This window comes from Podarcis filfolensis (assembly GCF_964270895.1).
Source record: "Podarcis filfolensis genome assembly, chromosome: 4".
In the NCBI taxonomy this organism is placed as follows: domain Eukaryota; kingdom Metazoa; phylum Chordata; class Lepidosauria; order Squamata; family Lacertidae; genus Podarcis; species Podarcis filfolensis.
The window spans coordinates 48,919,821-48,945,615 of record NC_139607.1 but is presented as its reverse complement, the minus strand read 5'-3'; the positions used below and the strand labels follow the sequence as shown (position 1 = coordinate 48,945,615).

General features: G+C 41.0%; 1 protein-coding gene across 2 annotated transcripts; it reads right to left on the bottom strand.

The window, feature by feature from the left end:
• Nucleotides 1-5,624: 5,624 nt before the first annotated feature.
• HSF2BP (heat shock transcription factor 2 binding protein) lies at nucleotides 5,625-24,681 on the bottom strand. Of its 2 annotated transcripts, XM_083612586.1 has the most exons (8): nucleotides 24,554-24,681; nucleotides 23,622-23,772; nucleotides 22,753-22,856; nucleotides 19,837-19,986; nucleotides 17,747-17,885; nucleotides 15,778-15,895; nucleotides 10,424-10,527; nucleotides 5,625-6,203 (listed from the first exon to the last, which is right to left on the bottom strand). In XM_083612586.1, exons 1-8 carry the CDS (start codon nucleotides 24,602-24,604, stop codon nucleotides 5,995-5,997), a joined length of 1,026 nt encoding a protein of 341 aa, XP_083468712.1. In that variant the 5' UTR covers nucleotides 24,605-24,681; the 3' UTR covers nucleotides 5,625-5,994. The 2 variants fall into 2 exon arrangements, with proteins under 2 accessions (XP_083468712.1, XP_083468711.1); XM_083612585.1 differs by lacking the exon at nucleotides 24,554-24,681 and having other exon boundaries at nucleotides 23,622-24,527.
• Nucleotides 24,682-25,795: the final 1,114 nt, after the last annotated feature.

Sequence of the window (25,795 nt, the reverse complement as noted above, 5' to 3'; positions counted from 1 at the left end):
TACTGTAACGTTAGCCCTTAATGCTGGTTTTGAATTATCAACATAACAAGCCCTGAAACCTTGGGATACTGTTGGGAGAAGAGCCACAACAAACGCTTTAGTGTTTGAAAGATATTTGCCTTCTATTAGAGGAAGAGAGACGTTCCTGTGCTTGCCACCATCAGCTAGAATCCTCACTAGAATTCTAGCCATCGCATCTCAGAACTAACAAGGAGGACTACACATAAATCAAATTCAGCAGTTTTCCCTAAGGGAATGATTTCTGCTGACTTGGGCAGGGTTTTGTTTTGTTTTTTAGGTTAAGCCCTGATCTGAAAAGCACCAAGGCCTTTGCATCATTTGACGGAGACTAACAGCGTATCCGAAGCAAACCCCATGTTACCAATATTGTGCTGATATGTTCTAAATTGTGTAACAGGGTCTTTTCTGTCTGCATCTTTTTTTTACAGGAGCAGCTACAATTCTCCATGTCCTTACACTCCAATCCACCAATTGACACCAGACAGACATCTTGAGGCAGCCAGGCCCTGTAAAAGAAGCAGGCTGAGCTCCACCATGTGCGTATCTCATATTACTCAAGAGTTCCCCTTTTCCATCCTCCCCTTTGACTATTAAGCTAACCAATAATAGCCGTTGGGGAGGGTATTTCCTAGCAACTGTCTGGAGCAATTGCAGCCTTTACCTTTATACCTATAAGTCAGCCAGTCATTAATGCCAGGAAATTACCTTCTCATTGGCCTATTGCCGTTATAATGAGTCTGAAATTGACTCATCGATTGTAGTTCTGCAAACTTGAGAAGTCTACTTGAAGTTGATAAGGTTTCTTTTCCTCCGCTGATCAATTTTCACAAAGGGACTGGAGCTCTTATGAGTTGGCAGCCTCAATTACTGTGAGCAACCAAGGGGAGGTCAGGGACTTCATATCAATATTCCTTAATAGCTGGGGTTGGTGGAGGGTGGATGTTTGCCTTAATACCCAAAAATCTCTCTCCAGCCTTAAAAAGCAACCGTTTCCAACTGGTGAGTAGGGCAGATAGTTTGGAGCAAGTGTGGATTTGGAAAGAGTATGACAGAAACTGACAGAATGGGAGTTTTTGAAAATGTAAGCCGTCTGAAAATAACCACATACCCTTCCATGCCCACTGTTGTGGACAGACATTCAGAAGTGTGCAAATGTGATTTAAAATGCCGCAAATAACAAAAACAAAAAACGGCCTTGCTGTGTCTTAAGCCCATAATGCATACCTAGCTTTAGACTTCTGGTTACACTAGTGAATTGCATTTTGGTCAGGATGTTGAATAAACTCACACTTCTCTTAGCTTCTCCCTAAGGACTTAGCATTGATTTCTTGTTGGCAGTGAAGGGGGACAACCCTTGCTAATAGGACTCATTTGCAGGAGAACTTGATGCTATTCAGTTTGCCATCTGTGGTGTCTGCATGCACTGCTAAGTACAGTATAGACAATTTGGGAATATATCGATCCAGTGAATGCATAGCCTGGCAGAAACACATGAAACCAGTGAATGGAAATGGTAACATTTTACTCCTTTCATTTCCCACAGACTGGAATTTTATGTTTTCATGCACACTCTTAGAAAGCAAAATTATAGGGTTGTGTTTGTTTGGTGGGTTTTGTTGTTGTTGTTTAAAAACACCATTCTGTGTCAATTTAAACACTGAAATAAAAGTGTTACCATCTCTGGAAAAGGTCCTTTTCACTCAGGCGTGGACCATTTTCAACCCAAAGGCCACTCACCCACCTGGGAAACCTTCTGAGGGCCACAGGATAGTAGTGGGCAGGGTCAGAGACAACAATGGGTAGAGCAAGGAATGCAGATTTTGTCTTTGTACAGTAGCCTATCGTCCATCCATGTCAGCAAGAAGCGTGATCAGGGTTCAATGACACATTCTGCTGTCAGAAACACTCAAGTGAGGGGAGGGATCCAGGGAGAACCCTGTAGGGTCAACATTCAGCCCCCAGGTCTGAGGTTCCCCACCCGTTTTAGCCTGATGCCTTGTCTAGTCTTTCATTATTAGTAGCCCATGTTTTGCATTGCTTTCTGTCACCTTCAGCTCCACTGATGTTAAATTTTGTGGTGCGCATAGAATGGGAATTAGAAAGAAGTATAACTGGGAGGGGCAGCGCTAATGGGGTAGATATCTCCTGCATTCTATTGTGAACAAAATATATTAATACAAACCTTTTTTTAATAAAAAAAAGCCTTATTGTGACAAGGAGATATCATGGTGGGTTAAGAGAATGCTCATGGCAGAGCAAAAAGTGAGCATTATACTCAAATTAATTTGGCTGAGCCTGGCACCGAGAGTGAAGCTTCTGTAGAGCTGAAATACAGAAGTGACCTTAAAACAGAGATGGGGAAACTGCAACCCTCCAGATGATCTCCCACCAAACCCAACTTGCACACCCAATGGTCAAGGATTATAGGACTGACATGTTAAGAGGGCCACAGGATCCCCAGCTCAGCCTTAAAACATGTCGGAACTGAGCTACATTCAGCTTTTCAAGCTTCAAGGAACTGACAGTTGTTTTCTACCTGCTGAACTCAATTAAAGGTGTGTATCTAGAAGCAGGAGTGGGTGTGGGCTTTTCTGCTAGAGTGAGATCTGCTTCCCCCTTCCTTCACAGAACAGAAACAGAATCTGGACCATAATGAAAGACATAATGAACAGACATTGCTTACAGTCAGAGTTGACATAACTGGAATCAGAAAGGATTTTCCCCAGCAGGTGTCATGAACCTGTATTGAGGTCTCTTCACTTATCGTATTTTGAGTCATCATCTGGAGCTATTTGTCTGCACAGACCTTGTCTAGTGCACCATATCACTCTAGTAACATGTTGAATGGATTGATTGATTAATCTGTATTGAACTGATGCGCAGGTTATTCTGGTGTGAGGAGAGGTTTTTCTTCAACTTTTGCTGGCAATCTGCACTAGATCTCTTCATCAGGCAGGTAGGCTAACTCTACATGGACCAAGGGTAGGCAACCTGCGGCCCATGGGCCACACGTGGCCCACAGGGGTCATTTAACCAGCCCCCGAACTGAGCCACCTACTCAATGAGTCCCCACACGCGGCACTAAAGTGGTGCAGCGGGGCGCAGGGACTCACTTCTGCAGCGATGGAAATCGCATCTGCACAAATGCAGACACCGGAAATCATGGGCGTGGGTGCTCACACACACCCACAATCCAGCCCACGGACAGATCTCCGCTGGAGTGAACCGGTCCAGGCAAGGTAAACCTTGCCAACCCCTGACATGGACCAATGCTGGGTCTCTCTTGTCACTGACAAGAACAAAGAAGGCACTGCTTTCTGGCTGATGCAGAATTAACTTCACAAAGCTGTCAAGTACAAATGTTGTGACTCTCTACCAAAGACCTGTCTGAACAACTTCAGGACAGTTGGGGTGTCAGGCCACTCATTCTTGGATTACCTGCCGAGTCACAGCAGTAATCCCCAGATCTGATTGGTTTGCTCTCTTTCTTAGTATTTGCTGACACATAGATTTTGCCCAATGAAGCAGACAGCTCCCAAGCACTTCAAAGCATACAAGGGATGAATCACCATGGCTACAGAAATCCCTCCTATAATGGGATGTCTACTTCAAACTCACCAGCCTTTTATTTGCATCTGACTGACACTAAATGGATCTCCTGCACAAGCAAGGATTTTTTTGTACCAAAAGTCACTCAAGTCAAGCTATATAAGACAAATATAATAACTTGCTGGAGCATGAAATTTCGAGGACACAAACTTGTCCGCACATTAGAATTTAAGCAACGTGCAGCCTGTGCAATAGTTACTGCATAGTTGATGTGCCATGTTGGGGTCTGTGGACCAAATAGCTATACCTAAATGAACTGAGGACCACCTCTGCTGCATTATTTCCAGTCTCCAGAAGCCAAAATACATAGAGCAGTATTCAGTCAAGTTTTACTCAGAGCAGACCCACTGAAATGACCGTGACTCAGTTAAGACCATTAATGCCAACGGGTTTACTCTGAGTGAAACTTCCTTGAATACCACCCATAGAAAAACTGCAGAGTGTAGAGCTGGCAGTCATATCTGGTAATATCTTTCTATGGGGTTGCACCTAACTTTTATTATTTCTAATTAAGGCATTTATACCCTACGTTTCAGTTTCAAAAGCCTACAAGGCTTTTCACAAAACAGAACCAATAATGGTAACAGTATAAAAGCACACTTAAAATGCTACAGCTGATAAAAGCAGCAGTTAAAAAGATCTTAAATGCCATTTAAAGCATGGGAGAATTAAGATGGGCTTCAGGTGTCTGACAGAAAACCATGATGGTGTCAAGTGAACATGACCGGGCAGTGTTTACTTTGGCCACAAACACTAAAACGGCCCCTTCAGCTAACCAAGACAGCAATGACTCCCCAAGACTGACTTTTACTCAGGTCTCAGGCATTTAAGGGCTTTGGTTTCGCTTTGGGATTTTCTGAAGGCAAGAGACCAGAACTGAGCTTGCCATAGTGTACTGTGACAAAGGTGCAGGGATATGACTTTTTCTATAAAGTGGAATAGTTGATGTCCATGTATTGTAACCCTGGAGGCAAATTCAGTTGAGATAGACATTAGTAAAGCCTAACGGTTGAGTTTTCATTCCACCTTAATCTCTCAAATGTACCACTATAATGTAGTGGTTGTGAACTGGTCATTTGTAGATTTAAGCTGCCACTGCCATTTTCAGTGAATGTGTGGAAGAGAGCCAGGAGGACCATGCCAACCAGCCCCACCCCAATATTGCCACTCGTAATCATCAATCTTGCATAAACTGGTAAACCTCATGTCAGAATAAAAAGGGAATCGGCACTCATCCAAACTCTTTCTACAGTAAACATAGATAACACTCCCTTTAGCCATCCACATCTGAATGATCTGTCAATTACTTTAATAATGCTCTAACTAGATATACATCTTCCCACAAACACACAAATAAAGTGAAAGAACACAAGCAGAACTTTAAAAAGGAGATTGCCTAAACAGATATAAATGGGATGGTTGTTGCCTTTTAAATGTCTGTTCTTTTTGATCTGCCATCAAGAGACTACTAAGAGAACACCTCCTTTCCTGCTTCTCTTAACTGAGATCAGACTGATGTTAATGAGTGGCCTAGGAAACTGAGACTCTAGCTGTTTCAAACTTGCAGTCTCTTAAAAGGTCCGGGCTAGCATTACATACTGTCAGCATTGTTAGATTTAAAACAGGAATTCAGCACACTGCATCATTACTACAGATTCCTCTAGGGCACTTTTTGACATCAACACATGTCTGATTCCCTACTCATCATACCACAGGAAGAATAAATAACAAGAATAGAGGGTCTTGCAAAAAAATCAGGTACAAACTTTGGTTACAGTTCAGTTTGTTTGGAGCAAGGCAAACCATAAAGTCAGGTTTACACGTAACACCAAGACAAGCCATGGTGTAGCTCTCAGGAAGTGTGACAGCAGCAGGATCAGGGGAGAACTGAAGTGGTTGTGATTTTTATCTCCAGGTACCAGTACACATGCTTGTTCACAGTAAGACATAGTCTGGCATCCCATTATGTGCAAAGACCACAGTCAATGACAACATTTCCAGCAGCAAAAGATTTATTCAACATCACGTTTCAATCATTTGAAAGTGACAAATATAACTTGCATGTAACCAGCTGCAGTTTATTCAAACCATTTAATCTTCGACTTCAAACAGCTTAAAGCAGAAATAATAATGTCTAGTGAGCTTGGGTGAGATGGTTTGATGTAATGTGGCTAGCCTGGGAATTCTGATGTATCCTATTTATGGATGAAATTACTTTCTCCTGTGAAGAAACATTGGTCACATACAAACACACAAATCTACTTACAAGAAGAACCTTTTTTTGGAATGCATGCATAATTTTACAAATTACTACAACACTGGGGAAAAATGCTGGAGAAAATAACAATGTTATAGAACAGAACCTTATATTTCACTCTCTAATATTTTAAGGTCCTCAAGCAGTTCTCGGGCCAGGATTTGTAGATCTGCATTGCGGCTCTTTGACAGCATATGGATACGTGGAAGTGGCAAAGAGTCACGTATTTCAGGAGCTGACTTGGTTAAAACATCTGGCTCTAAAATCACAGACTGGAGAAGCCGTAGAACATGAAGACATATTTCTGGATCTGGATCTAAACATGAAAGAGAAACTAACTAAACCAATTATCATAATTTATAAAAGAACAGACTTCTCATTGAGCACAACAAATGAAGTTTTTCTACATCCAACTTTCATTTTCTCACTATTAAATGGAGTCACATCCATTGTCCCTGGCTCCTTGCTAATGTTCCTGTTGATTCTGTGCATTTTTTGGAACATGTGAACAAGGACCCAATGCACAGTTGTCAGCATGTAAGCTAATCCACACAATTGGGAATCCTGTTCATGCAGCGTTCAGGATCACATGGAGGAGCTGGACTGGCTCCCCATTCAGACTTTTCAACAAATGTACAGAGATCAGGAAGATGGAACTTGTGGATACCATGACATGGAGGAGGCCAGCAGGTACAACTCTGCTTTTTCCTTCCCATGCTCTAAGTTGTCTGGAGGGGCAGTAGCATAAATACTTGCAGAACTACCAACTTGTACCTTTTGTTTATTGTTTACCAGGACACTGTTTTTCTACTGGTATGTTACAACACAAAACTGGATCACAAGCTAATGGGTAATGCCACTTTGTAACAAACATTTGTTCATTTAAAATATTAATACAGTCGTACCTTGGTTTTCAAACAGAATGCATTCCGTTCGACTCCCAGAACTGTTAAAAAACCAAGCCGCACCGGACGTTCAGCTTCCGAAAATCGTTCGAAAACCGGAACACTCACTTCCGAGTTTCGATCGTTCGGGAGCCCATTTGTTCAGGAGCCAAGGTGTTTGAGATACAAGGTACGACTGAAGCTGTGTTTCTGGACAAAGTCCACCCAAGGCAGCGAACAATGTAAACGTGAAACAACAATTACATTAAAAACTAGAAAATTAAGAGAATAGAAAGATACATTAAAATATAAATTTAGGCAGTACAAAACAAGTGTAAAAGTGGCAGCAACAAGTCAGAATAATGTCAAATAAACACACATCTGCAGAAAGACACTTGAAACAAGCAGGTTTCAAAGTTGTTGTTCTTTTTTAATAATACAACTGAAGCGTACAACTTTACACCCTCTGGTTCCACATAGCAGCAGCTGCTACTGAGAACCCTTGTTCCTAAAACCTGCCAATCTGACCAATCTTAAAGGTGGTCCAACATGTCAATGACAAAAGCTGATGCAGGTTCAAATGGGCATAACCTGGCCCCAAACCATTTAGGACTTTTGACGGTCAAAACCCACACTTGGCTTTCAGCCCAGAAATGTACCAGTAACCAATGCAACTGACACAAAATGTATACTATGGATGCCTAGCAAAAAAATGCACCCAAGCTGCTGCATTCTGTACTAGCTGAAATGTCCAGGTCAACTTGAAAGGCAACAAAGAGTACATTACGGTAGTGCAGTTTCCACTACAACACCAAATACCTCTTCAATGCACCTCTCAGGAAAAAAGTGTTTCTGAACTGTGTTAGCTAAGGTCCGCATGAAACAATACAATATCCTCCCCGCAAAGAACTAGTCATGAAAAATATATATTAATAATTTAAAGACAATAGTGTGGATGCTTGCATGAGCTCATGAGTAGGAGCCGCCTATAAAAGCTGACACAATTTTAACAACGTACTGAAAATCTACCTTAACATCACTGACATGAACTGTACCGTAGTATTTGATGTCATTTGCATTCAGTCACTAACAGAAGCAACTGATAAGGCAGAGAGTTATTGTAGTCACATGTGTCATTAGGAGTATACTCACAGATGAACTATTCTCTATAATGGGGTTTAAGTAATTGAATTACCTCAATGCTAAACTGTTAATCTGCAATCGGCTATGGAAGTGTGGTGTGAATTCAACTGACAGGTGCTTGCAACATTCTTTAGTCATCAAAGACATAATTTATCAAGCTGACAAGTAACGGGTACCAAGTTCAAGTATTACTAATTTACAAGCTTTTTCATCATTCTACCCACAGTCATTATAACGTTTTAGTATAATTTCATACGAGCAATATGTGAGGTGGCCACTGACTGCATGCTTAAACCTACAATCTTTATGTACAAACCTGGAACTAAGTCTCATGAAATTCAGTGGCCCTTTTTTCAATGTAAACAAGCATATCATGAAGCTGAAATGCAGATTGCTGTCGTAGGGAGTATAAAGTTACAACAGATATCTCTTTATTGCTTAATTTAAATGGGGTGGGAGGCTGCACTAGCAACAGGCTAAGTAATTAACAAGAATTGCACAGGTTAGGAACAATTGCGGCTGTGGTGAAAATTTGGCAGAGAACAATCAGGTAAATGGGTGGAAAGAGGGAATATTGGCAGTAAATCTCCCTTAAAAATAGACTGGGAAGTCCTGCTCTGAGGTATTTTCATTATTTTTCTGTGCTCTGTCTTGTGCTTCCCTGCATTATTGTGCCTTTAGAATGTGAGTTTTCAGGGAGGGACACCTATGTCAAAAACACTTATGAAACTTGAGCCCTGGAGAGAATTCCCCACACACAAATCTAACTAGCAGTAAACTAAACCTCCTTTTACAATAAATTAAGGGCTGACACCAATACTTAGTACAGAAAAGAAGCTTCCTGAAATATATTTGTAGTGAGTCAGGTCTCATTGCTGCACAATGGGTAAGTTGTTGCTATGCTACTGAGAAATACCACACCAAGCCAGTCCAAGCTGGTGGGGTGCTTCCCTTCTATTTGCTAATGACAGATTATTTCATCACTGGGAAATGTTAAGAGCTGATGTGAAGAAGACCCCACCAAACTGCACAATTTGGAAGTTTCAAGCATTTCCTCAAGCAATGTCCCAAATCTTATATGGGTAAGTACCGTATATACTCGAGTATAAGCCAACCCGAATATAATTTTAGCACAATAAACTGGGAAAACTTATTGACTCGAGTATAAGCCGGTTCACCAAACCACAAAGTCGGCTTATACTTGAGTATATACGGTAGCTGTGTTAGACACATTTTATGACTGTATGCAGTGGAAATTAGACAGAATGTGGTGCTGAGGAGCACTAAAAAAATGGATTTGTTGTGTGTCAAACCTCAGAGGACAAGTCTTGATAAAAATATTTGGAAATGCCTGGGTCTATTGTATTACCTATGTTGGTAAGTCCCGCTTTGGCGCTGGCTGGGGGAACCACACAGCTGTTTTGGAGGTAAGCAGGCCTCTCTCAGTAGTCAAGAATCAAAACTGAGAGATTTTCTGTTCTTTGAAATGCAAGTCTCAAATCGTAACAAACAGTCAATATGAGGTATGTCTAAGATATATATTTGCACCAGTGCCCCTTGTCACATTTCAGTTCAATTCTGTTAGTTCCCTCCCATGGAGACTTGAAAAGTCCAAGCCCTATCACTCTGCAATAAGCCGTAATACATTTTAACTTGGGCTTGCTTTTAAAAGCTGGGTGGCAAGCAGATACTGTGTAATTTATTGAAATAATGTATTTAATACTTTTATAATAATATATAACACTTTTATAAATATTTATAGATTTTACCAAGTGTTGATTTTAGAATTGATACCTATCCTAAGACTGAATAACGGAGAAAGTTATAAATTAAATGAAAGTGAGAATCTAATAAATAAAATACAGCTGAAGCAGGAAGTTAACAAGCGCAGAATCATAACTTTTCCTTTTGCCCTTCAGGACAAATGTTCAGACTTATCTTTCCATCAACAGTTGCAGTGTTTTTGTTTTTAAGAAGATGTCAAGCCATTTAATTAAACAATAGATTACATCAAATAGTTTCAAGCAAGAACAGCTTCATTGTTCTAACATTGCATTTCAAGGGCATGGTCTAGATCCTTAATTTTAATAATAACTGACTTTAAAAAACCCCAAGCCTGAAACTGATTAACTAATAGCTCAATCCTATGTACTTTTCTCACCATAAAGTCTCATCAAGTCCAATGAGAGGCCCTCCCCAGTAAGAGTGGACAGGATTTCAGCAATGCATAAATGAAGAATGTGTGATAGTTTTCTATATGCATAGGATAATCAGCATATAAACCTTTTTAGCAAGAGTAATCTTATACAACTCATCCTTCCATTCTCCATTCTCTTGCCTATCATATCTTAAGTTCCAAAATATGTCTTTTCTTACATGCTATACAAGGTGTTTTGATAAACAAGAAGGAGCTGGTTTATTTCCATTTAGCTAATATACTGACATTTGTTACGTAGTGAAAACATGTGTAGCACAATCTAGTACCGTATTGCATTCATAAAGGTCTTACCATTCAGGAGCCACCAGAGTAATGGAAAGAACCCTGGGCTTTCACTGATGTACTTCAAGCCTTTCACATTGATACTGACATTGTATAAGGACATCAGCATCAGTCTGTAAGAAAAGTTTAAAAGGGGACTGAGTATATCAATTTGCATCCCACTACAAAAGCTGCAAACCATGTTACTAACACAAGCCTCAGGAAGCTTAGCACATTCCTCACATTTAAAAAGCAAAGACTGAATGGATATATCAATATTAATATAATCCTGTATGTTCTTTTTATTCATTTTGCAATAATGTAGTGTAAAGAAACCTGGCAACAGTCAAATCCTATTGAACTAGCTGGAGGTGTTCATATGAACACAGCCTTATATGATCACACAACACATTCAGTGAAATCCTCTTGAGACTCCTCAGCGGATAGCCTATCATCCTGATTAAGTGTTTGTCCTCCTGACAAACAGAAAAGGGCACTTAAAAAAATTAGCCTGACAAGGCTTAATTGAAAATCCTGTCACAAATGTAACAAATTCCAATACAATTTTATCCTTCATTCATTCTCTTCTTTTTAGCTTCAACTTTAACTTTATTATCAGCTTGTCATGTCTCTAACAAACTTATATGGCAAACACATCAATGCCTAACTCCAGCTGACCCTTCTTCATGAACAAAGCTGTGCCTCTCTCACAGTAACAGCCAGACAGCCTGTATTAGATTAAATTAAACTTCAGAATAAAATATGTGCCCCATTCCCAAAATTCACTGCCAACCATGTTCCTGAAGACCCCTGTTACATCAGAACCTAAGTAAACGAAACTACTTACAACGTTTAGGGCTGGGCGATAACTGGTTTTCAACATCACGATATATCACCAGCTAAACATTGTAATATATTGATATATCATGATGCCCCAAATAAGGATGGAATTATGTAGAGATGAACATGACTTCATATTACTAATTTGCTGAGATACTTGAGATCCAAGATGGCTTGACCCCACCACCTCTTTCTTTTTGTTTTGTTTTGTTTAAAAAAGCTTGATTTTTTTGTATCTGGCATTTTTTTCAACTGCCATGTCTTGCAAAGAGAATAGGGTCTCTAAATGTCAGGAATTTTTGAAAATCTGTTGTTGTCTTCCTTCTTCACATTTGTGAATAAAACTTTTTTATCCTTAGGTACTACAAAGACAACCTCTGGAGCCCCACATAAATAAAATTTCTGCTGAACTGGATATCCCTGATATCACTTTTGGATTTTTCAGCTATGGCCCAGGCCTAAGTCAAAAACTTCTTCTAGGTGCTACATTAGATACTCTTGCTGAAAAGTCTGCAGTGAGTAGAGCCAGATCCCTGAAGCTCTTTCTATAAGCTATGGCCCTGAACCAGGGGTAGGCAACCTAAGGCCCATGGGCCGGATGCGGCCCAATCGCCTTCTCAATCCGGCCCGTGGGTGGTCTGGGAATCAATGTGTTTTTACATTAGAACATGTCCTTTTATTTAAAATGCATCTCTGGGTTATTTGTGGGGCCTGCTTGGTGTTTTTACCTGAGTAGAATGTGTGCTTTTATTTAAAATGCACCTCTAGGTTATTTATGGGGCATAGGAATTCATTCGTTATTTTTTTCAAAATAATAGTCTGGCCTACCACATGGTCTGAGGGACTGTGGACCGGCCCACGGCTGAAAAAGGTTGCTGACCCCTGCCCTGAACCATCAGACATATCTGACAGGCTCACAGGTACACCAGCCTAGTAAAGACAGAGGAGGTTCTGGAGGCCTGAAACACCACAGCTCTGCAAAAGGCCTACTGGAAAGACTAACAGCACTACTGTTATCCAGCTCTACATTCCTGGGCTAAGTAGCAAGGGGTCAGAGCCATCATTAAAGATTTTTTCTGCCTAAGCAGCTTGTTTCTCTTGGATTTGCTGCCCGGCTTACTCCATCACCTGTCCTACCTAATTTCAGTACAGAGGGGTCAAGAAAGGTGAAAGGCAGATTCATTCAATCTACCTTTTTTGTTTGATAAAGAGCTCTAGCTAAAACCCTGCTGTCTCCTAAGAGACAGGAAACAGACTGGTCCTGCAAGGAAGCTCCTCCTTTGGGAGGAAGTCATCAATCTTAATCCTGACTGTTGTCATCCCACATGGAGCAACTGCCAAGTATTCTAGTCTGTTATTCTGCTTCTGAAGGAGAACAGACTCACATGACATGCATTCTTCTAAAAACTTATGTCCACCACTTTGAAGTTCACATTAAAAGAATATAAACTGATCTGAATGTTTGAGCAATATCAATAAAGAGTAAAATTCCAAGATTACACAAAGACAATAAAACAACTTCTACTATTCGAAATCTAATTTTTTGTGAAAAGAAAAGCTTTTTCTCTCCCAGTTATCAGCTTTCAATCAGGACAGCAAACCAGGGCTTATCTGTTGTGAGGTTGAGAAGAAAATACTCTTAAGAGGACTTTCCCACCATCACCTCAGATGAACAAGTTAGCCTTTTATTTACATTTCAGAAAGGCCAAAGCATATTTTGTTGAATTACATAAAGTCACCAACTATGCCATTATTTCTGAAGTGACACTACTCTTGTCAAACCACTTGTTACTGTTTACACAGCACTCTGAAAATATACACAGTGGATAAGTGCTATGCTCAGTCAGCTATTTTCAAAAGCCTCCAGAAATGTTTCATAACACCGCTTTGCTAAATTGTATGCTTCCTAAACCCTCACACAATGAGATAATAAAATTTTAAATTATGCTTCTTCTGTTACAACAGGAATTTATTCCTTCCAACTTAAAATTTTCCCATAAAAAATAAACGGTTGAGAATCAACATGAAAAACAAAACACAGCTGTCATTTATCTGCTTTATATTACAGTATTGAGTCTCATTGGCTTTTGTAGATTTTGCTCTCAAAATGGTCTGGTAAGCCACCTTCACCATAAGAGTGGTGGGTCCAAAAATATTTTCAGATTCTGTTGCTAGTATCTGCGCCTTTGGTCTATGTTCTTCTTTGGTCTCTGATACTTCTGAGTCATGGTGGCATCTGGTCTTAAGCCTTTGGATTGAATGCAATCCTAGGGTGAGGTGGAGAGGCTGAGCCTTGGATAATTCACCTGCCCTGTACATTTTCTCTTTTTCATAACATTTATGGAGAAGCTTGACATAAAGGTGGATAGTATTTGAATTCATATGAAATGCTTCTCTGGTAGGCTTTGTAGTGTGGATTCTGCCACTGACACACCTGTATTATGACCTGTGGTCCCTGCTACTATTCCGACGGGGGCGGGGGGGAGAGGAGAGGGAAGAAGGACGAGGATCTGCCATGTTCAGGTTGGAGATGCTATCTGAAGCAAAGGGAAAAGGAAGCAAAAAAAAAATACCTTGCATTCCACCTTGATAGGCTTCAAGATGCTTCAGTCACTACAGATACAAATTTTCTTTCCCACATCATGTTGCATCATTCCACAACCCCCTTTGGTTGCGGGGCTGTGGCGGGAGTGGGCTCTATCAGGGCCTCGAAGATGGTCTATTCAGCAGGTGCTGGGCCCTCTATGTAAGATGGGGATTAGGCAAAGAGACCTCAGCTTTTGCATCTCTGTTTTCTAAATTTATTATCCGAAGCAGAAATGTGAAAATGAAAATAGCTTTGATGGCGATCCACTCAAATCTTTCTCCAAGTAAGGAGAGAAACTGGGAAAAGAGAGGAAATCACATCCTTCTCCAGACCTTCACATTCATTCCTGCTTATCATATTCCAGAGGAGGGCCATATTGTGATACAAAAGGATCTCTTGCAGTGTCTGCTGTTCAGCATCATTAACCCATGTAAAATTATGTAACATTTCTTACAGTGCAAGGGATTAATACTTCTTGATATGGTCTTTGTTTGTTTATCAGTAGTATCAGTAGATAACGAAATGGATTAAAGGTGACGCAGAGAAACATGGCTGTGCTTTGTGTTTTCCTTTCAGCTGTTTGTTTTGTAGGGAACTGAGGGATTGGTTATGGTGAACTGAAAAAGTAAAGCAGTAAAAAATACTAACAGAGGGAAGCAGAGTTTAAACATCTTCTGCTAAGCTGTTCAAAGGGCAAAGCTGTCTGCCAAAGCAAACAGCCTGGGAGTTGATCCCTATTTCTTCAGCACCACCTCCTATCATCAACTGCTCTTATATTTGTTATACTACAAAACTATATCCATACTTTTAAAAATGTTCAAACGTTTTAATAAAGTATCTCATTTTAGTTATCTCTTGAACTATAAGTTTTCTGGGGCAAGAAAATACAGATTTATGACCAGCAGTAGTTCTGTCTAGAAATGCTAACTTTGTAAGTGTTTTACAAAGCCTGGAGCACCATCTGGTGGCCATCCTTTGTGACAACATATAGAGACAACTGAAATTTATATGGCATATTTTCAGTAGCAAACAAGACAAAGCTGGATTTTAATGTATTTGGGGCTACAGACTAAGGTACAAATCCTCAATCTTCCCTGCCTAGGAGTTACATATCTAAATAGCTTATTAAGGAAGTAATACAGAAAGCCTCTTTACCCATTCATAAACTCTTGCACAAATGTGTTTGGTTTGCTGCTTCTTCACCCAGCAAACTGACAGAGGCACATCTCTAAGGACGTCAGTTCTGAAACTTTCCAGAGATTTGGATTTGATCTTTTGGGCTGACTGCGAGGCTCAAATGCAAGGATGGCCAAAGTACTTGCTATAATTTTATCCCCATGTTTAATATGCTATGACATCTACAATGCTTGTAAGGCAGATGCTCTACTGCTACAACCCTTCCCCCTAGTGGGAAGGGTCAAGGGGAAGAAGTGAATAGGACAGTGCACACACAACAGCAACACCAGTCGAGTGCTCCTGCCAGTACATTCACCCTGCCACTTCACCCATCCCACTCTTCTTCCCCATAAGCAGCAGCAACACAGCTGTTGGGAGGTCAGGTAAGTGCTGCTGCCACACCACACCATCCACTAACGACTGCACCCTGGAAACCCATTGTCTTCTGTCAATAAAGATGACTTGCCCACTCTCGTAGTGTCTTCATAAACCTTACCTGGGAGCCTCTCTCATGTTACTCATGATCAATGTTAGTGAACACAAGAAAGCAGAGGCATTTGTACGGTAGGCAAGTATTATTATCCTCCATACCAAAGATACAGAGGGAGGGAGGGGTTAGGGGTTAAGTCTAACAGCAGCTTACCTAAACTATAGACTCCCCACTTAACAACTCATTTTAGTTCACAGCACTTTAAACATTCCACCACACTATATATCATTCTTGACTATATTAGATTGTTAAGACAACAAGTTTCATTCTAAAAACATCCAATCATCATACACTTTAAGTTTTGTGCAGCATCCAAGCTTCATGTCTCCCAGAAGTTGCATCATTGTGTCCAACAATACTTGATTTGAATTAACTAGGAATTCACGACCACATGCTAAAGCAGCAACATCTACAAAAGAGAACACAAAAATAAAAACATTCTTATTCAGCACAATTTTGTAAGCTAACAGCACTACTGAAAATTCTGTACAGTAATTGTTGGGAAGGCTATGGATTAGAGTTCTAGAAAATAATCCCCTACAAGACAACAATAACGATGTGCTGGTTTCTGGTGCTATGTTTCACTACAGCATCTCCTAGAGATTAAAAAAATCCAGAAATTTTGTAGCTATGGAGGAAAACCATGGGCTGAGAGGGACAAATTCTGCAGAAACCCACTTCCTTATCAAGCCTAGTTGTAATGAGTTTTTACAAATGTTATTATGTAAAATTACATTGTTTTTGCAAATATTATGAACAATAAAGTACATACATACAGTAATTCAGATAAATATATAAATGTATCATTCACACCTGATTAAAGTGTATTTAAGTATTATTTCACTGTTTGTGAAAGTTATTACAATCCTCACAAATGCAAAAGCCTACTTGAGGTATAAAAATAAATAACAAAAACATTACAATAATGTTTACATTGCTAATTTATATAAAAATATCCCTATATGTCCCCCACTAAAGAGTAGTATTGGGCTAGATCTTGCACTTTATTATTCCAGTAGACTAATAGAGGATAAATAGATTCCACTTTTCAATACATTTATTATCTTTTTGTCTGCCTTCCTTTACTCTTATGAAGTTTGTTAACTTAGCTTACATGGTTAAGGCTGTTTCTGAGGTTATAAAAAGCCTGTGTAGGATTTGCATGCCATGGACAGCTTTAATTTGAGTGGTGTGGGTGTCCCAGCTGCTTCACAGGCCTTTTGCAAGCCCTGAGGGATTTGCTTTGAGTGCTGGGGGAGAAGCAACAGGTTGGCTTCCCCATTGCTTCATGGTTACAGGATACGCTCTTAAGAACATAAGACAATCCTGCTGGGTCAGGTCAATGACCCATCCAATTCATCATCCCGTTCCCACAGTGACTGACCAGATGCTTGTGGAAAGCCTTCAAGCACTCTGCCTACTTCCTGGGTAGAGAGAGAAGGATCTATGGGGTGGGGGTGAAAGATACACTTTTGGATAGAGACAGAAGGATCTGCAAGGTGGGGCAGGGAGATGTTCCTGTATTGAGAGAGAAAGGAAAAGAAGGATCAGCAAGGTAGGGAGCAAAAGATGCTAATGGAGAAAAAAGTATGTACACTGGGGTGTGGGGGAAGGGGAAGTATGTATGTGTAGCTGTTTGTATGTAGTGTGAGTGACTGAGACATATGTTTCTAGCCTGTATGTATGTGGTGTTTGCATGCACTGGGCAGTGCAAGTGACTGTGAAGTAGAGTGAATCTGGCATGGGGCAGTGTTTCCCTAGTTCTATTTAAAATCATGCATTGGTTTTATTATCGTACGCATAAGAAGCAATTTACTCAGTATTTGTTCTCAAGCAGGAAGTCATTAATATGGTGAGGTCAGTTTTGCTAAATACAGTGGTACCTCGGGTTACATACGCTTCAGGTTACAGATTCCGCTAACCCAGAAATAGTACCTTGGGTTAAGAACTTTGCTTCAGAATGAGAACAGAAATCGTGCTGCGGCAGCATAGCAGCAGCGGGAGGCCCCATTAGCTAAAGTGGTGCTTCAGGTTAAGAACAGTTTCAGGTTAAGAACGGACCTCCGGAACGAATTAAGTACTTAATCCGAGGCACCATTTCTGGGTTAGCGGAGTCTGTAACCTGAAGCGTATGTAACCCAAGGTACCACTGTATATCAGCTCAGAAAAAGTCTTTTGAAAGGTAGAAACTTTAAAAAAGATATGCTAACTTATATATGATGTGTTTCATTATTCCTATGACATTCCAGGACAAACTTACTTGTAACAATCCCTGCCAAACCTAACACAAACTGACTTTCATCAGAATCCATGTCTTGCTGTTTGATATCTTCACTTAATGATCGCACAAAACTCTCCATAGTCTGTCCAGCAATGCTAAAAAACTTTATAGCTTTACTCTGAAAATTCATAAGGAAAAATTACTACTTTATGGTTATAAACTTACGAGTTTTTAAATAATGGTTAGTTTTTTTCAGTAGGTAAAACTCAATGGCACTATGATACTGATCTGCACAGAACATTACCAAGACTCCTCTATTAAGACAAATGTTTTTCAGTGACTTTAGCTCTCCTAAGCAACTGTAGCAAGAAGAGTTTAACTAGGGAAATAATGTCTATAAACATTATGAAACCAGGCATCAGATTAGTAGGATTCCAACATATTATTGAGATGCCTTTCAATGCATACATCAAGAGTGTAACCCATGTTCAAGAGGAGCAGCAGAACAGGTGGTTTCACCTATGTACAGAGCACAACCATTTCCAGATGTGTAGCTGTGTTAGTAGCAAAAACAACAAAGGATCATGTGGCACTTTATTTCCTTTCATTAGTTTATTCATTCTTGAGATTTATATCCCACACAAGAGGTCCTTGGTAGGTCACAACTCTATAAAATATAATCTTAAAAAACAGAAACATAAATCAACCTGCAATGCAGCCTTTCTCAACCTTGGGTTCCCAGATGTTCTTGAACTACAACTCCGATCATCACTGACCATCTTGTCTAGGAATGATGGGAGTTGTAACCCAATAACATCTAGGAACCCAAGGCTGAGAAAGGCGGTGCTAATGTATTCAGATGGCCCAGAGGACAAGAAGCTAGTTCCAAAAGTTAGACTTATGAAAAACTAATGAATAATATCATGGCATAAATAAATGTGTGCCATAATATATGCCACTAATCTCCTTGTTTCTGTGCAGGGGACAGCACCTCAGAGAAAGAAAGAAAAAAACCCCAAAGTGCATGTGCCAACAGAGACAAGCTGCTCAGGTTGTGACAGAAAAAGCAACAAGGGAAATTTATTATACCACTTAACTTCAAAGGAATTCAAGGTGCCATATAGGGTCATCTATCCACCCGTCCTCCTAATTTAAGCTTCACAATAAGCCAGGCCAACAGATAATGTCACCAAGTGACACTCAGTAAGCTTAATGGCAGGGTGGAAATTTGAACCTAGGTCTCCCTAGTCCTGATTTTATTATGCTAACCACTACACCATATTAATATGGTGCAGCAGTTATTGTCTTACACTTAGCAGTTGGGAAATTATGTTTTGATCAGGGAAAAGCTAGCACATAGACTGAATTTGTCATATATAGTTCATTCACAGATTACAACTACTGTGGCTTCATACATTTTGTATTTTCCATAAGGAATGTTATTTTGAAGTCTGGACATTTATTCACAAATTAAAGTGACTTACAGTGGAATCCTATACAAATCTCCTTACCTGGTTGCTGATTTGGTACCGGGCCAGGTTCAAGTTTACTGTGTAAATTCACAAAGCCCTAAAAACATGAGCCCAAAGTCCCTTAAAGACCACCTAATTCCTTATGCACCTTGATCACAGAGATCATGTGATAGGGCATTTTTGGTCGTGTCCTTTACATCTGGTTGGTCTTTACCAGAGACTGAGTCTTTAGTGTGCCAGGTCCTGCTCTTTGGAAATCCTTGGCAACAGAAGTCTGGCAGGAGTTATCACTGCCTTTTAAAATACATCTTTGAAAACTGTACTGTTCACAAAGGCCTTTGGAATAGGAACTTTTAACCACTTTTTCTGATGTATTGGGAAGTTTTTAATGTTATATGTTTTACTATGTTTTATATATATATGCTGTAAGCCTGATGGGCGGTGTAGAAATAACAACAACAACAACAACAACAACAATAATAATGTAGCAATTTTAGTGTCTCAATCACAGTAAACAAATGCAGATTGTCAGCTGCTATGTGGACATTCTAACCAGAATGACACAAAAGTAATTTTTTTTAAAAAAAAGTTTGAGTCAAAGCTGTCATATGTGTATAATATGTAACAAATAAAGATCTCTGCAGTCACTGAACTTACACTTCCTAGAATACTTTTAACTGCTTCTTCATTGCTAGAGATACTCCACAACAACGTGCAAACTGCAGCACCCATTTCTGTACAGTATTCAGCTTGCTGCAATAATTGTTGCTTTGCCTCATTCAGCTGCTGCCGAACAATTAATTTTTCCTGAAAGTAATAAAGCTAATATGTGATTCATATTGGATTATATCAGACCGTTCTTTAGATTTCACAATAAGTTCCAAAGTCCTCTGAGAATTAAACAAAAAACAAAAAAACTTGGCTCTGGTGAAGTAGATCTGCTAAGATTTAAATTCTTCCTAAACTGTGGAATTCTCTCATATCTGCATACATAGAAGACTTTTTGCTTATTTATATTTACATTTACATTCCATTTTCCTTCAAGGAGCTTGATATAGGACACATGGCAAACTTAAGCATATTCATCAGAATTTCATCTCGCAGCTTCTATGGCAACATTACACAGTCATAAGCAGAAGAAAAGAACAGTCTGGATAATTATATAAAAATAGATAGTAGCAATGTTCTCAAACAAGTATTCTTGGTAATATAAGCCACAATTCTAACAATGTCTACTCAGAAGTAAATCCTACTGCATTAAATGGGAATTATATTGTAATAGTTGGTTGGAGCATGGTGCTAGTAATGCCAAGGTTGCAGGTTTTATCCACTGTAATGCATGTTCCTGCACTGCAGAAGGTTGGACTAGACCATCCTCACGGTCCCTTCCAACTCTACAATTCTATTCCTAATGTAAATTGCGTTAGGATTACAACCTGAGCCAGGCAAAAGATATGCTTTCCATTAGTGCAGCTCCCTCTTTGGCAAAGGGGCAAGCTTTTGTCTTTGGTACCACAAGGAGGTTTGGAGGGAAACAGAACTCAAAAGATTTGTTAGATCTCTCCTGAAAACTCTTGCCTGATACATCTTATGCAAACTAGTACAATTGTTCCTCTATCAGCATGGTAAAAATGCACTCTCCATGTGAAGATGGAGTTACAACACCTGCAAATAAGCTATATAGAATTTAAAGGTAAGTGCGCATGGGGCTGCACATAAAGGAATGGGGAGGTGGGTGAAGCAGAAATAGCAGACATTCCACAAACCTTGTCCAGAAAGGAAAAATGAAAACAATTCAAGAAATTACACTACAGAATTAATCCTAGCTAGAAAAGATCCAGTAACACTAAATTACCGCATTTTCCCCTCTATAGGACACACTTTTCCCCCTCCAAAAATGAAGGAGAAATGTGTGTGCGTCCTATGGAGCGAATGCAGGCTTTCGCTGAAGCCTGGAGAGCGAGAGGGGTCGGTGTGCACCGATCCCTCTCGCTCTCAAGGCTTCAGGCAGCTATCCGCAAGCCTTCTGAGTGCGGTGGGAGTTCCCGCTGGGCTCCGAAGGCTTACAGATAGCAGCCTGTTCTGGGAGCGGGGGTCGGGGGAAGCTTGGGCTTCCCCCATCCCAGCCCCGCGGCTAAAAACAAAGCCGCGCGCAGCTTCTGCCGCCGGGAGAGGTTGCGCGTGGCTAAAGAGGAAGCCAAGACAGAAAAAATTCTTTATTTCCCCCCCTAAAAACTAGGTGCGCCCTATGGTCCGGTGCACCCTATGGAGCGAAAAATACGGTAATTGAATCATTCCTGTGATATGCTAGCATGAACATAAGACAGCAAACCAGCAGGAAAGTCCTGTATTGTAGGTTAATACATGAAAAGTACAGAGGCAAATCCCACTAAAGTCAATGGCGTTTACTACCAGGAAAGTGACTGGAGGACTGTAGTCTAAAATGTCAACGAAAGTTGCGATCAATAGTTACTTGTAACTCTCACTGAGCTCAATGTGAGTTGACATATGTTACAAACAGCTATGTTCTGATGGACCTCCACAGTGCTACTTAGAGCATCTGGAACCCTTAGTATGAACCATATATCCTTAACTGTTTCTGAACAAACACTCAGGATTGAAGATTTTTCACAATGTTGCATCCAAATGTAGCTTTAAATTTTTCAATATACTGTACAGCTGTAAAATTGTTTAAAAGGTGGAACTAACCTCTAAGTAATTTTCTAGCTGGCCAGAGAACAATTACATCAGAGATGGAAGAGGTTTCATGACAGAACCAAGCAATAACCCATCATGGGAAGGAGGCCAACTTTGCTTAGTCTCCGATTCCCATAAATATGTGAAACTTTCATTTCAGTTTTTTATATTCTGGGAAACACCTAAATAAGAGTCAAAGATGCTCTCTCTCTCTCAGAACCTCTGTTTTACTAGGAACTCTGAACGTGCTCTGAAATCCAAGAAAATACTCAAGCAGGTAACTGGCTAAGTTAGATAGTCTCTACTGGTGTTATTTGTAACTCTGTATGCGAGACTGTTGCCTTCCTTGTTTTCCTAATACAATTCTTTAGCTTCATTGGCATTAAAAAGCAATTCTCCATAATTTCTCCCTGGAATCTTTTCCATGTGATGGATGGCATAGATGCTAATGTTATCCCTTGTTTCCTGAGAATATTACACAAGATTTTGGGAAATTCCATATTCACAGAACTCTGGAAAGATCAATCCAAAGCTTCTCTTTTGTTTTTTCTTATACCTCGGCTAGGTCTTTGCAGTAGGGCTCAGAAACTCCCCAAGCAACTTGTAGGATGTAACAGGCTACCATAAGACAGAATGAACCTTTCATACCTCTTTTTGCAGGAACCTTCTGCAAAAAGAGGGGGTTGCCAGTACAGAAAAGCATGCCCCCCCAACTGTCTCAACACGTATGGACGTTGCACTCCTTCCTACACTTAGCTGGAGCTAATTCCCACTGAACTTACCTCTGAGTAGGCATATTTACGATTGCCCTTATGGTTAGAGGTATAGCACAATTATGTATGTAAAAAAGTGGGTTTCAGCTAATAATCTACCTACCTTTCTTTCTTTCATACAATCAGCTTGGGCTGCTTCTAAACGGGCTTTATAGTGTTCGCAATCCATTCTTAATTGCTCCACTTCAATATCTTTCCTTTCCACAACTGTAAAAAATGGAGGGCTCAAGTAAAACAATAAAAAGAAGGACAAGCATTTTCAAATACAGTGGTACCTCGGGTTAAGAACTTAATTCATTCTGGAGGTCCGTTCTTAACCTGAAATGTTCTTAACCTGAGGTACCACTTTCGCTAATGGGGCCTCCCGCTGCCACTGCGCCGCCACCGTGCGATTTCTGTTCTCATCCTGAAGCAAAGTTCTTAACCCGAGGTACTATTTCTGGGTTAGTGGAGTCTGTAACCTGAAGCATCTGTAACCCGAGGTATCACTTTACTATAATGCACATGTAGCCACTAATCAGTAGCAATATAAAATGTGGCTAAGTGAAAAAGCTCCAATTCTGCCATGAGAAACATGTAAAGGGGGTGCTGGAGAGAAGCAGTGAGAAGGCAGGTGCTTAACCCTTTCCCTGTCAACCATTTCTCCACTCCAAATCACTATTCCCTCCCAAAGCTGTTTTTCCCCAGGGAAGATTTGCAAGAGAGGAGCATCAGACAAGGAAAGGATTGGGCATTCCCTTACCTCTCTGACATTTTGAAATCCTCTTCTCACCCAACCACAAGTATTTTCTTGAGGTCAAGAATGAGTCAAACATTTCTCTGTCCTATCTAACTTGGACCTCGATTATTCAACTTTCAGTTACCAGTACTTCAAGAATATTCACCACCACCACAAACTTAAGTTGTTCGCTCTAAGCTGCTTTTATGGCATTAATGATTTTACAGCATTAATGACAGAACCTAAGAACTCACTTGTTTCAACAGCATCCAATTTCTGCAAGTTCTCCAAGATATCATAATTCAGTATTTTGGGCAAAATGTCATGTAGCTGCATCACTTCAGTAGTCAGCCTCTCCAAAGCTCTCTTTCTGACTTTAACAAATTCCCCTTGCGTCTCCACTTTCTGTAACAGAAACAAAAACTCATTATCTTTTTCTCTGTACTTACTATTTACCGTATATGACATGTTGGCCACATTCTAGAACTGTTTTCAGCGTTTAAGACCCCTGAAATTTCTTCACCCTCCCCCCAACTACAATATCCACAGTTCAACCTAAGTTTCCAAGTCCAGAAGTCTACATTACAGGAATGTTGTAAACAACTATTTCTCAGTTCTGAAGGACAAATTGAAGGCACAATCTTAAGCACTAGCAAAAGAACCCAGATGCCTCAAATTTCAGTCCATGACTCCAAAGCCACTACGCACCAAGGAAAATGTTCCAGTCATAAAGTTTTGGATAACTTTTTACCCTCCAAAAGTTGTTCGACTACAACTCCCACCAGCCCCAGTTCTGTTAACTGCTAGGCCTGCTGGCCTCTGTTGTCTGTGAAGAGAGGGGAAAGGGCAGAAGGGCAGTTCCTGGCTCCATGATTGGGCCAAGGTCGCCCTTTATAAGGAGTTGGAGGCTGGACCCACAACAGCCCCTCTCCCCTTTTTTATCCTCACAACCATCCTATGATTTAAGCTTGAGAGCGCCCGACTATCCCAACGTCCCCCGGTGTGTTTTGTGAGGTAGAGGCGGAAACAGGACAGGGGACGAAGGTGCCTCAGAGGCTGCTGTGAGGAGGGCGAGGAGGGGCTCATCCCTCATCCCCGCGCCCGATCCTAACAGGACGAGAGCGGGCCGAGGCGCTTCCCTCGTCCTCCTCGGCCGAGCCTGCTCTCTGCTCTCCGAGCCTGCTACCTGCTCTCCCTCCCGCGGGCAGCACGCGCTGCCTCGGCTCGCGCGCTTCATAGCAACGCCAGCCAGCCGCGAAGCGAGAGAGAAACAAGTCCCTCTGGCCCCGCCCAGATAACCCTCCCAAAACGTGATAGGAGGAGGGTGGGGGGGAGTGGGGGGGTCACGCACCTCGGAACTTCCGCTCCGAATTCTCAAGTTCTCGATAGTGTCCGCTCTACACCTTTCGCATCTCTGTGGCGGAGACCCCATACTTAACGTTGGAATCTCGCGCAAAAAACCATAGAGATTAATTTCGAAGAAACCCTTCGCTCCTCCTTTATCAGCGGCGAGCTCCGTTTGGTGGAAGAGTGAACTCAAGCCTGAGAGAAGACGGGGGGGGGGAATGGCACGGGAATGTGAAGTAGGGGATAAAATTGAGATTCCTCGCGATGCGCGCACAGACTATTAAAGGAATCATAGAAGCGTAGAGTTGGAAGGTACCCAAGGATCATCTAGCCCAACCCCCTGCAATGTAGGATGATGCAGTTTACATGAAATCGGTTCTGTATAGGTTAGCAATACAATGAAATAATTTTTGTTTCTTTTGTAGTATTTGAGTGAAGATCCGCCAAAAATCGAGAAGCTAAGCTGCCTTTACGACCAGCCCCAGCTCTCATATAAAGCATTGCTCTGCTTTCCTTTGGACCATCAGTGAGGCCGGGAGCGGGGTCTTGTCGCCTGGGCAGCCCAGGGCCTCCATGCACACTGCCTGGGCTTGCTCCCCGGGGAGGTCACTTCGGTGCTGCTAAAGTAGCGGTTTGACTTCACGACCGGAAGCATACTCCGGTCCAGATTGTCCCTCGACACAGACGGATGCCAGCACTGCAGTGGCTGATTTGAGTGTGGCGTTGATTGCACCTGTCATGTCACCCCTACTTGCTCGCCTTGAACTAAAACGCCCTCAACCTTTCGCAAAGGTAAAACCATGACCTCGGTGGGAATAAGGTTGCAATTCTACACCCGCTGGGGCTCTAGTTCTGAGCTAGGACAAAGCCTCATCGAACTCAATGGAGGTTACTTCTGTGTATCGATGTGCTGGGAGCAGGTCCCATAGCATGCTTTTTTGATATTGGATTTTTCCCCTGTTTGTTGACCGTGTATTTTTAATTTGCTCGTATTCTCGTTCGCGACTTGAGTATAAAGAGGAGGGCATATTAAACGCCCTGTTTGACTGGGTAGAGTAGCACTCTGCGCCACTCATTTCTC

Bases quoted from the DNA above. Each gene is read 5' to 3' on its own strand.
- HSF2BP (XM_083612585.1), bottom strand. From the start codon at position 23,835: ATGTCATATACGGTAAATAGTAAGTACAGAGAAAAAGATAATGAGTTT. The intron at 15,896-17,746 runs GTAAGTTTGTCC...TCTCTTTTGTAG, and splicing joins TTTGGCAGGGATTGTTACAA to ATGTTGCTGCTTTAGCATGT. The intron at 10,528-15,777 runs GTATGATGATTG...CTTTTCTTACAG, and splicing joins TGCTGCACAAAACTTAAAGT to ACTGATGCTGATGTCCTTAT.